Raw genomic sequence first — 13,887 nt, 5'->3', positions numbered from 1 at the left:
TGCACAATGGTGTTGTTGACATCTCTCTTATCGATGCACCCGGTCTTAACCGAGACTCCATTAAGACTACTGCCAATTTTGCGCGTCAGGAAGAGATTGACGTCGTCGTCTTTGTTGTCTCCGCCGCCAACCACTTCACTCTCTCTGCCAAGGAGTTCATCTGGCAAGCTGGTCACGAAAAGGCCCACCTCTTCATTGTTGTTAACCGCTTCGACCAGATCAAAGACAAGGCAAGGTGTCGTCGACTCGTGCTTGAACAGATCAAGCAACTCAGTCCCAAGACATACGAGGATGCCGACTCTTTGGTCCACTTTGTCGACTCTGCCAAGGCTGCCATGGGCTATGCCGAAGGTGAAACCGATGAGCTCGATGATGCGTTCTCACACCTCGAACACTCTTTGCGCTCTTTCGTTCTCGTCAACAGGTCCAAGTCCAAGCTTGGCCCTGCACAGAACTATGTCACCCATCTTCTTGCCGATGTTGAACTTCTCGCTGCTGCCAATTCACTCGTCGCCTCCAAGGAGCGAGACAATGCCCGTGATGAGCTTGCTCGCGTCAAGCCTGTCTTGGAGAAGATGAAGAAGGGGCGCGAGGGTTTGGAGGATGGTTTGGTACATGAGGAAGAGAATGTCACGGAGCAAGTAGCGGAAAGGACAAAGAAGGGGATGACCACTGCGCTCGAGCGAGTCGGCAGGGGAGAGTTGGCTGCCCCCGCTCCTGGCTTGCACTTGCCCTCTTACCCTGGGTTGCTGGGTGTCTGGGATTATGCGGCCGAGGTGAAGAGGGTTATCCTCGCTTCTCTTGACTTCGCTGTCGGTTTGGCCGAGGATGACGCGAGGAAGCTCACAGCTGAGGGTGTGGACAGGGTCATTGCTCTTGGCGATGCTCACCTTCCTGAAGACGTCGAGCGCTCCAACCGTCGATTCAACCCTCAGGCAATGTTCACTGCTCGACCTCGTGCCCGCCGTCAGTCTGGCGTTTCATCAGTTGGCTTGGGCCTTGCTGCCCAGTCACACCTCAAGGAGGTGAACGTGGCAGATATCTTTGACCTTCAACACCACATCTTCATCGCTCGATCTTCTCTTCCTTCCTCTTCATCATCATCTCACTCATCCCTCGACCTCATACCCGTTTCGGCAGAAGGCTTCGGTGCTGCTTCCCTCGCGTTCGGCGCCTTCTCAATGGTTAGCGGCAAGACTGTCGGTCTTCGTGCTGCCATTGAAGGCCTCGCGCACTTTTCTGACTTTGTTTCCAACCCTTCTACCCGTCGATGGATCGGTCCCGTTTTGGGTGTCGTCACCGCTGGTGCTATTGCCTATATTATCTATGACCTTCCCAACTCTATCCCTCGCAACGTGGGTCGTCACCTCCAATCCACTCTTCTCTCATCATCGGGTAATCCAGCGTCAGACGATGCGACTGTTGCCTTCCCTGACGCACAGGCGGCTCGGGTTAGCAAGGAAGTGCGCAAAGTCATGCGTCTTGCCGCATGGGATCTCCGCGAACGTTTCCGCGCTGCAGTAGACGCTAGAGGCGAACTTGTCAAGGAAAGTGAAGAGCAAGAGAAGAAGGCGAACAAGGCGTTGAAATGGTTCGAGGAAGTTGAGAAGAGGGTCGATGGAATCAGAGAAGAGGTTGGGATCAAAGTGTAATATCTTTTTTCTTGTCATTTAGCCTAGTTTGTATTGTCAGCAATTTTTTTCCGAGGGGGACAGGTAGTCGAGGATTGTTACAACGAAGAAAAAAAAACAAACATTTCAACAAAGAAAACCTTCAGGTCGAGTCTTTGATGATTTGTTGACGATTTGTGTATTAGCAGATAGTTACTTATATACCGTGCCACCCCTTGATAACCATTAGTCTTTAGTGAGCTGAGATCACCGCTCCACATGAATTATTATCTACTGAACACAGTGTTGTACTCGTGGAAAGCTCTTATGATCCTGAGACTGTCCAACGCTATATAAATTAATATGCATGGCATATATAATAATCGTACAAATCCGACAAAGTCGTCATTCATCGCTCCTTTCTTTACTTTGTAAAGATACTGACGCTGTTGAATTATGAAAACGATTGTGATCAGTAAGTGATCGATTTGGATTGATAGGGTACGAAACTTACACATCCTCGTCTTGCACTAAGTGATTGAGGCCCACTTTTTGCGGCTGCGGATTAAACTTGCTTGACTTTCCCCAAACCAAAGCATACCTGATAAATCATCGTTAGCTTGTTTGCGAAATGTTTTTGTCAACTGCCATTTTACTGACTTGAAGTGAGATGCAAGGGATCTGTGAATGCCGTGACAGACGGTCTCGATAGTAGCACCCTGACGAAGGCAGATGGGATCATTGAGATCTGGTTGTTCTCCTCGTCTCTTGGTGTACACCCTGTTGGAACCGTTAGCATACTAGGAGGAAATGGATGGTAGCGTTGAGCCCTTTACTGACTTTACAAGACCAAGCTCCTGATTGACCGGTCAGCTCCGATACTGTATTATCTGGGTTCAAAAGCACTTACCTTCCAAATAGCCTCCAGTAACCAATCAATACCTAAATCAATCTCACAACTGATCATGATCGTCCGTCCATCGCCTTCCCTGGCCATACTGTCAAGTGTCTCCATTGAAACTCCGTCGATTTTGTTGATAACAGTGAGAGACGGGATGTACTTTCGGGTGCCGAGAAGGACATCGATGAATTCGTCGGTGGTGATGTCTTCACGGATCATGACATCGCAGTTGTGGACTGTGGCAGGCGTAAGCGATAGGTTCGGTAATCTCACAAGTACGTACTTTTATAAGTCTGAAGGATTGATCTGATGGTTCGCTCGTCTGTTTTAGTGAGTTTGACAGTACAGTTCAGCTATTAAATGTCAGTAATATGCATCATTAGAAAACAGGTTTCACATACAGTGATACCGCCTGCCTGCTTTTGCTTGAAAACGACATCAGGAGGTCGAGTGTTCAATCGGATACCAACTGCTTCTAATTCAATCTCCAGAAGACGTTTTTGCTCAGCAGACTTTGTGGCATCAACTATTGGGATGAGGTCAGATAAAATACATTGGACACAACACTGAGAAGGAACGTACTCAGAAGAAGAATGAGGTCAGCTGTTTTTGCCACTGAGACGACTTGTCGACCTCGACCTCGGCCTTTGGCAGCATCTTGCACGATACCAGGCAAATCGAGCAGTTGTATTCTGGCCCCTTCATATTCGAGCACACCAGGAATGGCCTAAGCGTAGCATTAACTTCAATTTACTTTGGGACAATGAAGAATTCAAGAGCTGACAGTGAGAGTTGTGAATTCATAGGCCCCGACGACGGATTCAGTCTTGGTGGTCTTCGATAACAATGTAGATTTTCCGACCGATGGGAAACCGATCATACACACGCGGGCATCTGAACCAAATTTTAGACAAGCAGAAACAGAGCAAGTTTCCAAGCGTACCTCCAGATTTTAAGACGTCAAAACCCTCCCCTTTAGCTGATTTCTTTTCTGGTTCGAGAAGTTGAGCTCTGTATTTGGCGACTAGATGAAGAACATTAGAGGTGTACACGGCAACAACGATGGCTCCATACGCTTTGCCTGGAAAATTCACATAAATCAGATCTGGCTTCTAGCATTGTCTTCGAATGCAAGCTTACCTTTAATAAACCTAAATGGTACTCGGTCGCTTTACTGTGGACGGGCGGGTGTCAGTTTTCTATCATAAACGCGGTAATTCTCACTTTTTCTGCGCTATAAACATGGGTAAGCTTTTATTTAACGATTCACAGAGGTAAAGACTTACTCCGAGCCATCTCCTCTGGATATCGTAGAAGAGAACATGTAATATCAGCGTCAAGTTACTGAAGACGGCATGGGGTTACTGACTCTCGATGTCGTCGATCTTTTCAAGGATTCCCATTGTGTATGTTCTTGCCCGTGGGTCTGGTTGTTCAAGTAATGGATGACAGTGTCACTGGGCTGGCAGGCAAAGATGAGTTGAAGGTGAGATGAGAGGTGTGTGCGTGGCTGGCGGAGGATAAAACAATCCGACGAGAAGGAGTTCGAGAGGTGGAGGCTGGGAAATTCCACGTCAGTGAATGGTCTATCTTCTTTCAGGCACGGTGCCTTGTCCGCGGATGTAGATAGCCGTTCCCACGCTGTGATGGCCAGCCTTGGCTCTTGTTTCTTGTCCCCCAACGGAACGTATGCCATTCATCCATACATCTTGACCACATATCACCCAGCTATGCCCACATTCCATCCAAGCATAGATCACATAAAATCTGTACATCTGTCTCCTCTCGCCAGAGACGGGTATGTCCACCTCAACTTCTTCGCAACCTTTGACAGACAAGACCTGTCTTCAGACTTAGTACCTGAACACGGTCGCTGGGAAATATGGACAGACATTCCTTTTTTTGATAGCAAAGGCAACCCACCTGCTTATCCAGGCGAGTGGCGCTCCCAGCAATTTACACCATTCAAGACGTTTTCCGATGAACTCAATGGCCATGCGGCTTCCACCGACAGGGGTTCGGGCTTGACACTTAAACCCGTATCCCTTCCGGAGCCGGCAAAGTTGTTAACTACTCTCCACCTGGTCCTGGTTATCCCTGCCGAGGCTAACAGATCTTACTCCTACACCTTTCGGTATGTCTATCCGGATGGGCAGATTAATTGGCAAAGCGGAGTGGGGGGTAATGGGATTGTCAATCTCAAGGAGGCAGATACTTCCCCCGATCAGACAAAAATCAGGTCCGGATCAAACTGGCCTCCAGTGCACAATGCATTTGAAGACAGTGACTCTTGGGACTGGAGAGGTATCGGCGTGACTTTACAACGATCAGGCGAACGGTATGTCCTTACTGACTCGGAACCCAAAAGTGGCTTCTAACGCAAAAACTGCAGTGCCGTCAAACCGCAAATACAACCACTTCCTCCCCAAAAGGAAGTCAAGCAAACCTTTGCTCTCCTCCATGGACCTCCGACTCCTCATCTATCTTCATTCTCACACCTTTCCCCGACGCGGTTGCCTATTCCTATCAAAGCGCCCACGAGCTACCTGGCTGTTATTGGTCATCCCGACAATCCTCTTTTCCAGAGGGGCCTATCCCCAATGGGTAGCTGTAATGGAATCCCAGCTAGCTACGCGTTGGGTGTTGAATCCTTCCCCTCCGAGGTCTTGCGGGAGGCTGTCAAGGCTTCGAAAGGAGATCAAAGCCATCTCATTGTCGCTGAGGTCAAAGAGAAGGATAACTTGAGTAAAGACGTGGGCGCTCTGATATATCATTCAGGGAAAGAAGAGCCCGAAAAATCCTACCTTATCGTTGATGCTGTACATTCACATCATCCTCGAGACATCACTGTGATAATTCCTGAGAGTTTTGTTACTGCAGCCCCGCTCGCGGTCATTTCAGACTACAGTCCTGTCCCCCCCCTTTACATCCCTAATTCTACCGATATGTCAAAGCCACGAAAAATTCCAATTTACATTCAACCAGGTGCTGCCGCTGAAGTCCTCCGCTTGGTAGAGTTTATCCAATTACGGTCATCTGAAACTGACAATTCTTCTGTGTGGATATGCGCACCAGACGGCATCGATTATGAAGTTGGGGAAGAAGAAACTGAGGCGGAGCCTACAAACCCTATGGAGAATAAATCATACTTTAGCCTGCCTAGGGATGCTTCGGCGCCTGTCGTCGTCGTACCTGCTGTCGACGGCGCCCATACTCCTCAAACTGAATTGGCCGGACCTGACGACATATCATCTGTGGCTAATCATAATTCAAAGCCCGATGACGGACGGTGGTGGATCTTCAAGGCCATCACCAAATTTTTCAGTACCATTTGGAATTTTATATTGTCTCCGTTCCGGTCAAGGCCGACACCGCTCATCAAAGGCGCAGGGGATGATGTCAAATCGGCGAACAATGAAAGAACTCCTTTGCTTGACGTGCGTAAATTGTCTTTTCATATTGATCTAACGTCACTAATTGATATGTTATAGCCTGGACTCTCACATTCCATTTCTGATACACCATCCGCCTCTCAGACGGCATCGTCTTTCTCTGATCCTATCACCCCTTTGCCACAGACTGTGACCATTACCTCTTACGTTTGCTTTACCTTTGATCACCCCGCCCCATTTCAGTTCCTTTTGCCTCCTGCATCGAATACTTTACTGGGTAATCTTACTTTTACTTCTAAGCAAAAGGCAGCCGCTAGTTGGACTGGACTGAACTTGAGGGTTACGGATACGAATGGAGGGACTGTAAGGGCTGAGGCGTATGCGGATGAGGACGGGAAGAATGTTGGTACGGGGAGTCGTGATAAATGGCTGGTGAAGATTCAACAATCGATGTAAAGCCCCTACTATCCATGACTATTTTATCCTTTTCGTGTCTTTCAGTTAGTCATCAACATCATACTTCTGATGGCATTCTTGTGTGTCACTGTTTATCATTGTCAATCACTATCTCGGAACAAATATCATGTCAACGATCAGATAAAAGTAACATGTTGTAAACAGAAAAAAAGTCATGTAATTTATCATAATCCTGTACGTGGTCAAACATTGTTACTATTCCGGAAGCAGACACATAGACCATCAGATGAGTCTCCGGTGATGTGGATCAAAAGAGTCCTTATAGAAGCATTTCTTTACATATCTGCAGTGGAACATTTGATGCAACCTAGCAGCTACGCCGATGCTTTTTTGACCATATCCTCCAGCGATATCGCTCTGAACTCTCCATCATCCATTTTCGCAAACACCGCATACTCCCCAATATACACTGTGACACCCCCTTTACCATCCACGTTTCTGCACACCTTGAACAACGGTTTTCCGGTCTTGTCGTGTGATCTACCCAAGGGTAGGAATATGAGATCGTGTTGCGCGGCGTAGTCTTCTGCAATGGATCTGAATGTGATGTCGGTGGCAACAATACCAGGAGGTTCGGGCTTGCGAAGCTTAGGGGTCGTTGAGGTTTGGAGCACCTTTTTAGTCGAACGAGGCTCAAATTTGGGCTTGTGGAGCTTTGCGGGTGCATCGGGACCGAGGTCCATAGCTTCTTGCATAAGGTTGAGACCGCTCTCAAAACCTTGCTTGACACCGGGCATGTCGCGCACCTCTTCAGGGAAGCGCTCACTCCACCATTGATACCTGAATGCGAAGAAAACTTGTCAACGACAGCGAAGGACACGACGGGAACACATACCATGTAGCGACCTCATTGGCTTTGTATGATGGCTGTATGAGCCAGATGTATAGGACATCGAGCCACTTGGGAAAGAATTCCACTTCGAGCAAATGAGAGAACATTGATTGTCGAATGAGTCTGTGCCACGGGAGGACCCAATCTTGCAAGGGCACCATGTCTTGTTTGCGAGGATTGATCGTGAAGTCCTCTCGAAGGCAGAGCCCAAGTTTGGGCAAAACGAACTGAATTATGAGCTTGTCCCATTCATTTGACGAATATACCTAATGTCAAAGGACATGAGTATTTATATCTGACAGCAAGCGTGAAAAAGAGAGACTTACATCTTTTCGCCAGCGGCTCAACTCTTCCGGAACGCCATCTTTGACTGCCCAACTGCGCATGACATGGCGGATGCGGCGTTTGGCAAGATCCATAACCTCGTCGACCCGCTCACCCAGTAGTGGCAGCCATGGGAACACTATACTCGCGAGAGATTTCGAACGGCGCTCGCGCTTGTTCCGCTTGGGATCCCATTGTTCTATTGCTACCTTGACTTTTGGCAATACAAGCTGGTCGAGTATGTTATCCTTTACGAACAGGGGAAGGATCGGTTCCCAAGACTCGACTAGGTGGACCGCATCGTTAGGGCTCAAAGGATCCCATTCATTGCTATATAAACGGTCAGATTAAGATCCACGTAGAAGGGGGTTTCACCTACTTTATCGCCGAGCGTACCTTCGGTACCCACAAATGCCAAATGAGACTTTCCCAAGCCGTCATTACCCTTTCGCCACCGGCATCTATCCTATCGACGGCAGCATTTTTTCCCCTGAGGCTCAGAGTTGCAACAGCAGTATCATTGTCAATGATTTCGGGTAAATTATACGCTTTCTTCCAAGTCTTGAGAGATGAGAGTAAAACGTTGGATGATACATCGAAAGGTCGCCATTCTGTGAAAGCATTCCGTAGCTGACTTTGGTTAGCCACTGATGGAAATTTCGTTCTAATGACTTACAATTTGTCCAATTGCACCCACGATAACATCATCTAATTTCAGAGATTGATATTCTTCTTGAAACTTGTGAATTAGCAGTTCAAAGCTATTGGATAAAGGCGCAAGAGAACTTGTTGATGAGACTGTCTGTTCCGTGGCTACATGACTGATCGTATCGACAATCTCCTGTATTTCTTTCAGACGAGAGATCTCTACAATATTGACGTTAGCGCAGAGACCAGAAGTACTATGATCAATAAGTCTCACTGGTGCTGGCTTCTTCAGCCTTGGCCCTGGAAATCTCTTCCTCACGCAGGGCCCAACGCCGTCGCTCATTTACCTTTTTCCCTTCCCTTACCAAACCCGAGACATCTTGCTTAGCAGCATCGACGATAAGGTGGAGATTATGACGAAGTTCAGGTAATCTTGTCGAGTCCGAACTTGGGGTCCAAGTGGAAAGCGAAAGGGACGACAGCGACTGGACCTCTTTAAGCTAAGATAAACCGTCAGTTAGCGCCAATTGGCATTTTGAGACCATCAACACACCTCTCCTCCTCGAGCGTCCAACACAAGGCCTATGCCAGCTGCAGGAACAGCATCACCCGCCTCGGCCAATAACTGTTCATAGGTCTTATGTTGAACTTTGACCTTGACCTTTTTCTGCCTTTTCCAACCCTGATCTTCTTCATTCTTTTCTTTATGCACCTTCGGTCCCTTCTCTCGATGCCTCCTTCTCCTCGGTGCTTCATCATCCTCATCATCCGAAAAGGTCACACCCTGCCGTCTTGCTTCTCGCTTACTGTCCTCAGTCCTAATTCCTCTTTGTATACCTTGACCCCTCAGAACTTTCCCGACTTCAATTGGTACAGCACGACCATTTTCTTGTACACCCAAACCTTTACCGACCTCCCATCCCTGCTTTGCTAACAGACGGGCCCCAAACGATGATTGGATTTTACTGAAATGGGCCTTTTCCGACGCAGTCAGTTGGGCTTTAGTTGTGGACGCCGCTGGCGACTGAGCCCTTGGAAGGAAGCGACGCTGAGTATGATGACCGGAGTGCGCAGTAAGAGAAGGCGGAGGTCTTCCAAAACTACTAGGAATTCCTGTAGGTTTTGGACCATGATCAATGGTGTCGTTGGTAGAAGACCTTGCGTGAGGCTCATTTCCGACACTGTATATAGTCTCATCGGGCAGCGTTTTCTTTCCCGCCGATAATCCAGCACCAATGCCGGCCTTGCTCCGAGAAGCAAGCTCTGTTGCGTCGCCTTCTTCTCTTTTTCCGGCTTCTCCTGTGGGTTCGTCAGTGGCACCCTGGGCAGAGGCATTCCTGAAACCCAAGCCCAATCCCCCTGTAGTCTGTTTTTCTCCGTTATAATCATCTGCATCCCTGATACGGGGAGAAGGGGCGGGAGAGCTGCCGTTATCATCGTTTTCAGAACCAGAGTCAGAGTCAGAGCTAGTGCTGCTTTCCGAACCGTTCTCATCTTCATCTCTTTCCGGCTCTTCAGTATTGGCCTGTCGCACCTGGCCTTCTTCCTCCTCCTCTTGCAAAGTCTTGGACCCATTGGATACAAACGCGGGGGCTCTAGTATTGAAGACAGTCAGTACTGCACTCATCAATTCAGACTTCGTACGCACTTTGTCCAATCAGCCCTCAATGAAGAAGGTCCAGGACGTCCTCTACCGCCGATACCTCCACGTCTCGGCACCCCTCCTACGCCATCTTCTTCCCCAAATATACCTTCCCAAGCGGCATCTTTCCCGCTGCGTCCATCAGTCTTGCGACGTTTGTTGCCTTTGAATTCGAAAAGGCGCCGTTCATCTCGAGCATCCGGGTCCTCTTGAGAGTTGTAACCGTCTTGGGAGCGAGCCGAATTTGAGGCGTCCGAGTCAGAGCCGTCCGAGAGATAGTCGTTTTTTCTTCGAGGCATGGTACGATAACGGGAGCGGGGGAGGTGGGGAATGCACTTGTGCTACTATTATGCGATCGTACATGGTTATTATCGGTGCAGTTACTGCGCTGCTGGGACGGGCCGCGCCTAAGTATATTGGAAGACCTCCTGCGGCTCGCGCCTAACTTTGGGGCCCCGCATGTGTGGTTCTGCAGTCAGCAGGACGATGTTGGGCTGAACGTTCTTCAGCTCAAGAACCTTTCCCCCTCCCCCTTCTTCCCTTTTTCCCATCCCTTCCCCGGCAGAGCTCCCCATAGATGACCCCCGACTCCTCCTTAGATCTCCTCTTCGACCCTTCTATACTACCCGCTTCAGCTCAAGACGAGCTTGGGCCAGACCTCTATGTTTGTTATTTCGCTTCCCGTACGCAACGCATCGTTGATACCACTCGGATAGCTTCGCCCACTTTCTTCTACCGATGTTTTGAGGGGCCATATTGAACTTCTATCTGTCCTTACGTCTGCCCCTCCTCAATCTGTCAGCACGTATGAGACGATCTTCCAAGAGATGAAGGCAAGTGCTGGTATCTACTTTACAGTAGTGGTCGTTCATCGGCTCTCCAATCAGGTAAGTAAGCTGCGCTTAGATGGATATGTCCCACAAATGTACGCCGCTGGAACTGTGCTTTCAGGTTGTGGCCTGCGGATCTGTCATTATTGAGCGCAAATTTGTTCGTAATGCGGGGCTTGTAGGCCACATCGAAGACATCGCCGTGTCACAAAGCATGCAAGGAAGAAAGCTTGGAATGAAGATTATAAACACGCTGGTGGATATCGGACTTGCCCGAGGCTGCTATAAAATCATCCTGGACTGTAGTGAGAAAAACATCCGTGGGTCCACCATCACCTTTGCTTTAAGTTACGTGTAACGACGACACTGACCGAGACGTTACAGCTTTTTATGAAAAGTGCGGGTACGTACCATCGTCATACTAATCTGAGTCATTGCTGACATTAGGGGGCGCCTAGATTCAAGCAGAAGGAATTTCAAATGGTTCGATATCTGTTGGATCCTTCAGACGTTGTTAAAGTCCCTACGCCATCGAAACTCTGACAGCCGTTTCCCAAGAAGTCCTGTTGTCAATTGAGCTCCGAAGGAATTGGTTGCTTCGTATTGAAGTAATATATATTAAATAATGGAACGTTGGACGGTACATGGACTTTTTATCTTCAGATGTGATAAGAACACATCATCTATGCATAGCCGCTGGCTCGAATCGTTCAGGATCTAGGTTTCAGATAAAAAAGCTACAAAGTAAAGATGCTGCAATACAAAAAATAGAATAAACCCGAGGTATAGTTCCTTCGAGGAGAATAATGTCCCATTTATCTATTCGCTATCCGACGGGACTATCTGTGGATCCTCTCGAGTTCCGCCATCCCCCCTTCCCCTGGGTTGTCGACGCATGCTGGGTGAAGTTGAATAGGGCGGAACCGGAGGATGGCTGTCCGGGTACGGACGTTCTCGGTGACGTGAACGGGTCTCTGCAGCCATGGCTCCTGCCCGGCTTGTTCGCGTCCTGGGAGGCTCTTGGATACCGTTTGATTCGACTTCGCCAACTGTACCTGTTTGAAGAAATTGCGACAATGCTCTCCGTTGCCTTTCTCTCATTTCGCTGTGGAACTCAGCCGAAGATTGTGACCTTCTAGAGGGAGATTGACCAATGAGTTCTTCAATGGTGGGTGCTGAAACACCTAAATCTATGGGCGCCCCAAGTTCCGCGAAGTTGCGAGAGGCTCTACGTGGATTTATCTGGGGCTCTCCTGAGTCCTCGCCGATGTTAGGCAGAACAGTATCAACCCCCCTTACTATACGAGATGTCCGGATATGTCTTCGGAAATGCTCTAGCTGGGGCTGAAGATCCTTCCATTCGCTTCCAAGCTCCATCAGCAGCGGTCCTTTTAACGATTCTCGACTGAACGAAAATAAAAAGGGGAAAAAAACATACCGCAGCTTCTCTTGTCGATCAAGCAGCATTGCTTCTTTCTCCAAGCCGTGCTCGAGCTTTTGGAGTTTGCGATCCACAATCTGGTCCACGACGATGTTAGGGACGATGGGATCCGTCATGGAGATTTCAATACGGCAATGAGGGCATGTAGCACGCTTTCACTGGAGTCAGCATATACAAAATCGCTGAGAAGATGTTCGCTCACACTATTGTTAGTTTTGATCCATTTCCAGGCACACGGTCCACAGAAGGAGTGCCTATGGCGGCTGATAAGCAAACAGAGGGGATCGGTTTACAAAGTACTCCACATACCCACACGGGACCAGGGATTGAGCGGCACCCAGGATGTGGGAGCATCTGTGAAAAAAAATGTTGAGCAGTGTTCCAGATGGAAGTGTGGCCCAAAGCTCACATCGCACATTCAAGCTCGGGGTACACTTCTTCAGTCTTCACCGGAATTCTAATTTCCTCAAACGTTCTGATCACTCGTGTTGTAGGAGTGCTGAGGAGGAGAGGCCGATCTTTTGTTGGCGGGGAAGCATTGCCATCTCGGTCCATGACGTTAAAATTGGTGATAGGATCAAATAAAAGAAGTTGATTTTAGGGAGTTTTGTGCTGTGAGGTTGGCTCTCAATCCTTACGAAATCCTTTGCTCTTTCCAAGTTTTCCCGTATAGCGTTAATGTTGAGTTGTGGAATAATAATGAAATTTAATAAGTATGAATGAATCGGAGCCAGCGAGTGACGGATGTCGCTCGCCACACACTCACCTCCACCTCTGGTCCCCTGATATCTTCTTCCGTCGGAAGACAGCTGTGCGATCATAGCGGAGCACGTTGAGTGGAATTCATTCGTTGGTTGGTACCAAGTGACTGGAATGCTTGCGAATATCCGATAACGAATGGATTGAAGGTCGACAACAAATAACATATATTGTTACAATTGTTTGCAGGACATCCGCATACACAACACCTGTTAACCCATCATTCGCGTCCCCAACATGTCGCGTTCGCCTATAACTTGCCACGGTAAGTAATATAAGGTCCCGCCTTGTTGCTAGCTTCTAGGCTCGGGCTGAAAGTAATAACGATCACAGTGTTGGATTCGTCCCAAGGGAAGCCAGCTTCAGGAGTCAAGGTCTCTCTCCAAATACTGAAGGCAGAGCTGTCGGGACCCAATGACGCCAAAGACAAGATTCTGGCAGACGGGTGTGTGTGTTTCTTTTGGTGACGAAGGGAGGTGGTTTGACACTGACCCCTCATATACAACAGGACCACTGATATTGATGGAAGATGCTCTACTCTCTTATCACCAAACGTGAAGCTCTCCCCTGGCATTTACAAGATGGTGTTTTTTACGGGTGATTACTTCAAAGCCACGGGGACAGAAACCTTCTACCCAGTGGTCGAGGTAGGCTTATAATCATTCGTCGGATATATCCTGATATCAAACTTTCAGATTACTTTCAACTATGCCGATCCTTCTCAGCATTATCATATACCTCTCCTACTCAGTCCTTTTTCATACACCACATACCGTGGCAGCTAAGATCGATACTGTGCTATATAACTTTGCGTAAGCAGTGAGCTATCGCCACAATGGAACGGTGGTTTCCAATGCATTTAATTTCATCCAGGATGGAGCCACCCACCAAAAACAAATAGTTTGATGCTGCGATACTGCTATCATCACTGTCCGAAAGATTTAGAATAAATGAATACTTGTGAGACACGATCTGCAACGAAGGGGCATGATAAGTCAGGCCAGACCCAGACTGTTGCGTACTCCACTCCT

General features: G+C 48.3%; 7 protein-coding genes across 7 annotated transcripts in view; 4 read left to right on the top strand and 3 right to left on the bottom strand.

The window, feature by feature from the left end:
• The window catches only part of CNF03260 (conserved hypothetical protein), a 3,146-nt gene extending 1,240 nt beyond the window's left edge, over nt 1–1,906 (top strand). Inside the window, exon 3 of the mRNA XM_571622.1 lies at nt 1–1,906. This exon is cut by the window's left edge and continues 708 nt beyond it. Coding sequence (XP_571622.1) covers nt 1–1,652 — 1,652 coding nt within the window. The 3' untranslated portion in view covers nt 1,653–1,906.
• CNF03250 (cytoplasm protein, putative) lies at nt 1,879–4,012 on the bottom strand. The gene is made up of 15 exons (XM_571606.2): nt 3,881–4,012; nt 3,798–3,812; nt 3,736–3,745; nt 3,652–3,685; nt 3,586–3,592; nt 3,455–3,535; nt 3,296–3,405; nt 3,094–3,238; nt 2,913–3,037; nt 2,795–2,864; nt 2,521–2,747; nt 2,451–2,467; nt 2,271–2,390; nt 2,125–2,211; nt 1,879–2,056 (listed from the first exon to the last, which is right to left on the bottom strand). The coding sequence occupies exons 1-15, from the start codon at nt 3,912–3,914 to the stop codon at nt 2,035–2,037; spliced, it is 1,104 nt and encodes a 367-aa protein (XP_571606.1). The 5' UTR covers nt 3,915–4,012; the 3' UTR covers nt 1,879–2,034.
• Nucleotides 4,013–4,198: 186 nt separating this feature from the next.
• CNF03240 (expressed protein) lies at nt 4,199–6,557 on the top strand. The gene is made up of 3 exons (XM_571625.1): nt 4,199–4,849; nt 4,904–5,948; nt 6,003–6,557. Exons 1-3 carry the CDS (start codon nt 4,242–4,244, stop codon nt 6,357–6,359), a joined length of 2,010 nt encoding a protein of 669 aa, XP_571625.1. The 5' UTR covers nt 4,199–4,241; the 3' UTR covers nt 6,360–6,557.
• Nucleotides 6,497–10,155, bottom strand: CNF03230 (conserved hypothetical protein). The gene is made up of 8 exons (XM_024657427.1): nt 9,833–10,155; nt 8,738–9,779; nt 8,459–8,684; nt 8,213–8,403; nt 7,916–8,166; nt 7,539–7,866; nt 7,216–7,478; nt 6,497–7,160 (listed from the first exon to the last, which is right to left on the bottom strand). Exons 1-8 carry the CDS (start codon nt 10,123–10,125, stop codon nt 6,695–6,697), a joined length of 3,060 nt encoding a protein of 1,019 aa, XP_024513047.1. The 5' UTR covers nt 10,126–10,155; the 3' UTR covers nt 6,497–6,694.
• A 191-nt stretch (nt 10,156–10,346) lies between these two features.
• On the top strand, nt 10,347–11,370 carry CNF03220 (hypothetical protein). The gene is made up of 5 exons (XM_024657426.1): nt 10,347–10,490; nt 10,543–10,713; nt 10,778–10,976; nt 11,041–11,059; nt 11,115–11,370. Exons 1-5 carry the CDS (start codon nt 10,404–10,406, stop codon nt 11,197–11,199), a joined length of 561 nt encoding a protein of 186 aa, XP_024513046.1. The 5' UTR covers nt 10,347–10,403; the 3' UTR covers nt 11,200–11,370.
• Nucleotides 11,333–12,789, bottom strand: CNF03215 (hypothetical protein). The gene is made up of 5 exons (XM_024658584.1): nt 12,507–12,789; nt 12,407–12,451; nt 12,300–12,351; nt 12,095–12,249; nt 11,333–12,019 (listed from the first exon to the last, which is right to left on the bottom strand). Exons 1-5 carry the CDS (start codon nt 12,650–12,652, stop codon nt 11,476–11,478), a joined length of 942 nt encoding a protein of 313 aa, XP_024514510.1. The 5' UTR covers nt 12,653–12,789; the 3' UTR covers nt 11,333–11,475.
• Nucleotides 12,790–12,934: 145 nt separating this feature from the next.
• CNF03210 (conserved hypothetical protein) lies at nt 12,935–13,764 on the top strand. The gene is made up of 4 exons (XM_024657425.1): nt 12,935–13,121; nt 13,190–13,301; nt 13,365–13,503; nt 13,552–13,764. The coding sequence occupies exons 1-4, from the start codon at nt 13,094–13,096 to the stop codon at nt 13,639–13,641; spliced, it is 369 nt and encodes a 122-aa protein (XP_024513149.1). The 5' UTR covers nt 12,935–13,093; the 3' UTR covers nt 13,642–13,764.
• The last annotated feature ends 123 nt before the right edge of the window (nt 13,765–13,887 follow it).

Source organism: Cryptococcus neoformans (assembly GCF_000091045.1).
Source record: "Cryptococcus neoformans var. neoformans JEC21 chromosome 6 sequence".
NCBI classification, from domain to species: domain Eukaryota; kingdom Fungi; phylum Basidiomycota; class Tremellomycetes; order Tremellales; family Cryptococcaceae; genus Cryptococcus; species Cryptococcus deneoformans.
Note: the sequence above shows the minus strand (reverse complement) of the source record. Positions and strands in the feature narration are given on the sequence as shown.

What these genes read in the sequence shown, in the direction of transcription:
- CNF03250 (XM_571606.2), bottom strand. Translation starts at nt 3,914, where the DNA reads ATGGGAATCCTTGAAAAGATCGACGACATCGAGA. An exon ending in TGACGTCTTAAAATCTGGAG is followed by an intron (nt 3,406 to 3,454) that starts GTACGCTTGGAA and finishes AATTTGGTTCAG; the next exon opens with ATGCCCGCGTGTGTATGATC. An exon ending in AATCCTTCAGACTTATAAAA is followed by an intron (nt 2,748 to 2,794) that starts GTACGTACTTGT and finishes CGCCTGCCACAG; the next exon opens with TCCACAACTGCGATGTCATG.
- CNF03240 (XM_571625.1), top strand. Translation starts at nt 4,242, where the DNA reads ATGCCCACATTCCATCCAAGCATAGATCACATAAAATCTGTACATCTG. An exon ending in TTACAACGATCAGGCGAACG is followed by an intron (nt 4,850 to 4,903) that starts GTATGTCCTTAC and finishes CAAAAACTGCAG; the next exon opens with TGCCGTCAAACCGCAAATAC. An exon ending in AAAGAACTCCTTTGCTTGAC is followed by an intron (nt 5,949 to 6,002) that starts GTGCGTAAATTG and finishes GATATGTTATAG; the next exon opens with CCTGGACTCTCACATTCCAT.
- CNF03230 (XM_024657427.1), bottom strand. Translation starts at nt 10,125, where the DNA reads ATGCCTCGAAGAAAAAACGACTATCTCTCGGACGGCTCTGACTCGGAC. An exon ending in TTGAGGGCTGATTGGACAAA is followed by an intron (nt 9,780 to 9,832) that starts GTGCGTACGAAG and finishes CTTCAATACTAG; the next exon opens with AGCCCCCGCGTTTGTATCCA. An exon ending in AAGGTACGCTCGGCGATAAA is followed by an intron (nt 7,867 to 7,915) that starts GTAGGTGAAACC and finishes CCGTTTATATAG; the next exon opens with CAATGAATGGGATCCTTTGA.
- CNF03220 (XM_024657426.1), top strand. Translation starts at nt 10,404, where the DNA reads ATGACCCCCGACTCCTCCTTAGATCTCCTCTTCGACCCTTCTATACTA. An exon ending in AGCTTGGGCCAGACCTCTAT is followed by an intron (nt 10,491 to 10,542) that starts GTTTGTTATTTC and finishes CCACTCGGATAG; the next exon opens with CTTCGCCCACTTTCTTCTAC. An exon ending in TTCATCGGCTCTCCAATCAG is followed by an intron (nt 10,714 to 10,777) that starts GTAAGTAAGCTG and finishes CTGTGCTTTCAG; the next exon opens with GTTGTGGCCTGCGGATCTGT.
- CNF03215 (XM_024658584.1), bottom strand. Translation starts at nt 12,652, where the DNA reads ATGGACCGAGATGGCAATGCTTCCCCGCCAACAAAAGATCGGCCTCTC. An exon ending in CCCGAGCTTGAATGTGCGAT is followed by an intron (nt 12,452 to 12,506) that starts GTGAGCTTTGGG and finishes TTTTTTTCACAG; the next exon opens with ATGCTCCCACATCCTGGGTG. An exon ending in GGATCAAAACTAACAATAGT is followed by an intron (nt 12,250 to 12,299) that starts GTGAGCGAACAT and finishes CTCCAGTGAAAG; the next exon opens with CGTGCTACATGCCCTCATTG.
- CNF03210 (XM_024657425.1), top strand. Translation starts at nt 13,094, where the DNA reads ATGTCGCGTTCGCCTATAACTTGCCACG. An exon ending in TTCGCCTATAACTTGCCACG is followed by an intron (nt 13,122 to 13,189) that starts GTAAGTAATATA and finishes TAACGATCACAG; the next exon opens with TGTTGGATTCGTCCCAAGGG. An exon ending in GACAAGATTCTGGCAGACGG is followed by an intron (nt 13,302 to 13,364) that starts GTGTGTGTGTTT and finishes CATATACAACAG; the next exon opens with GACCACTGATATTGATGGAA.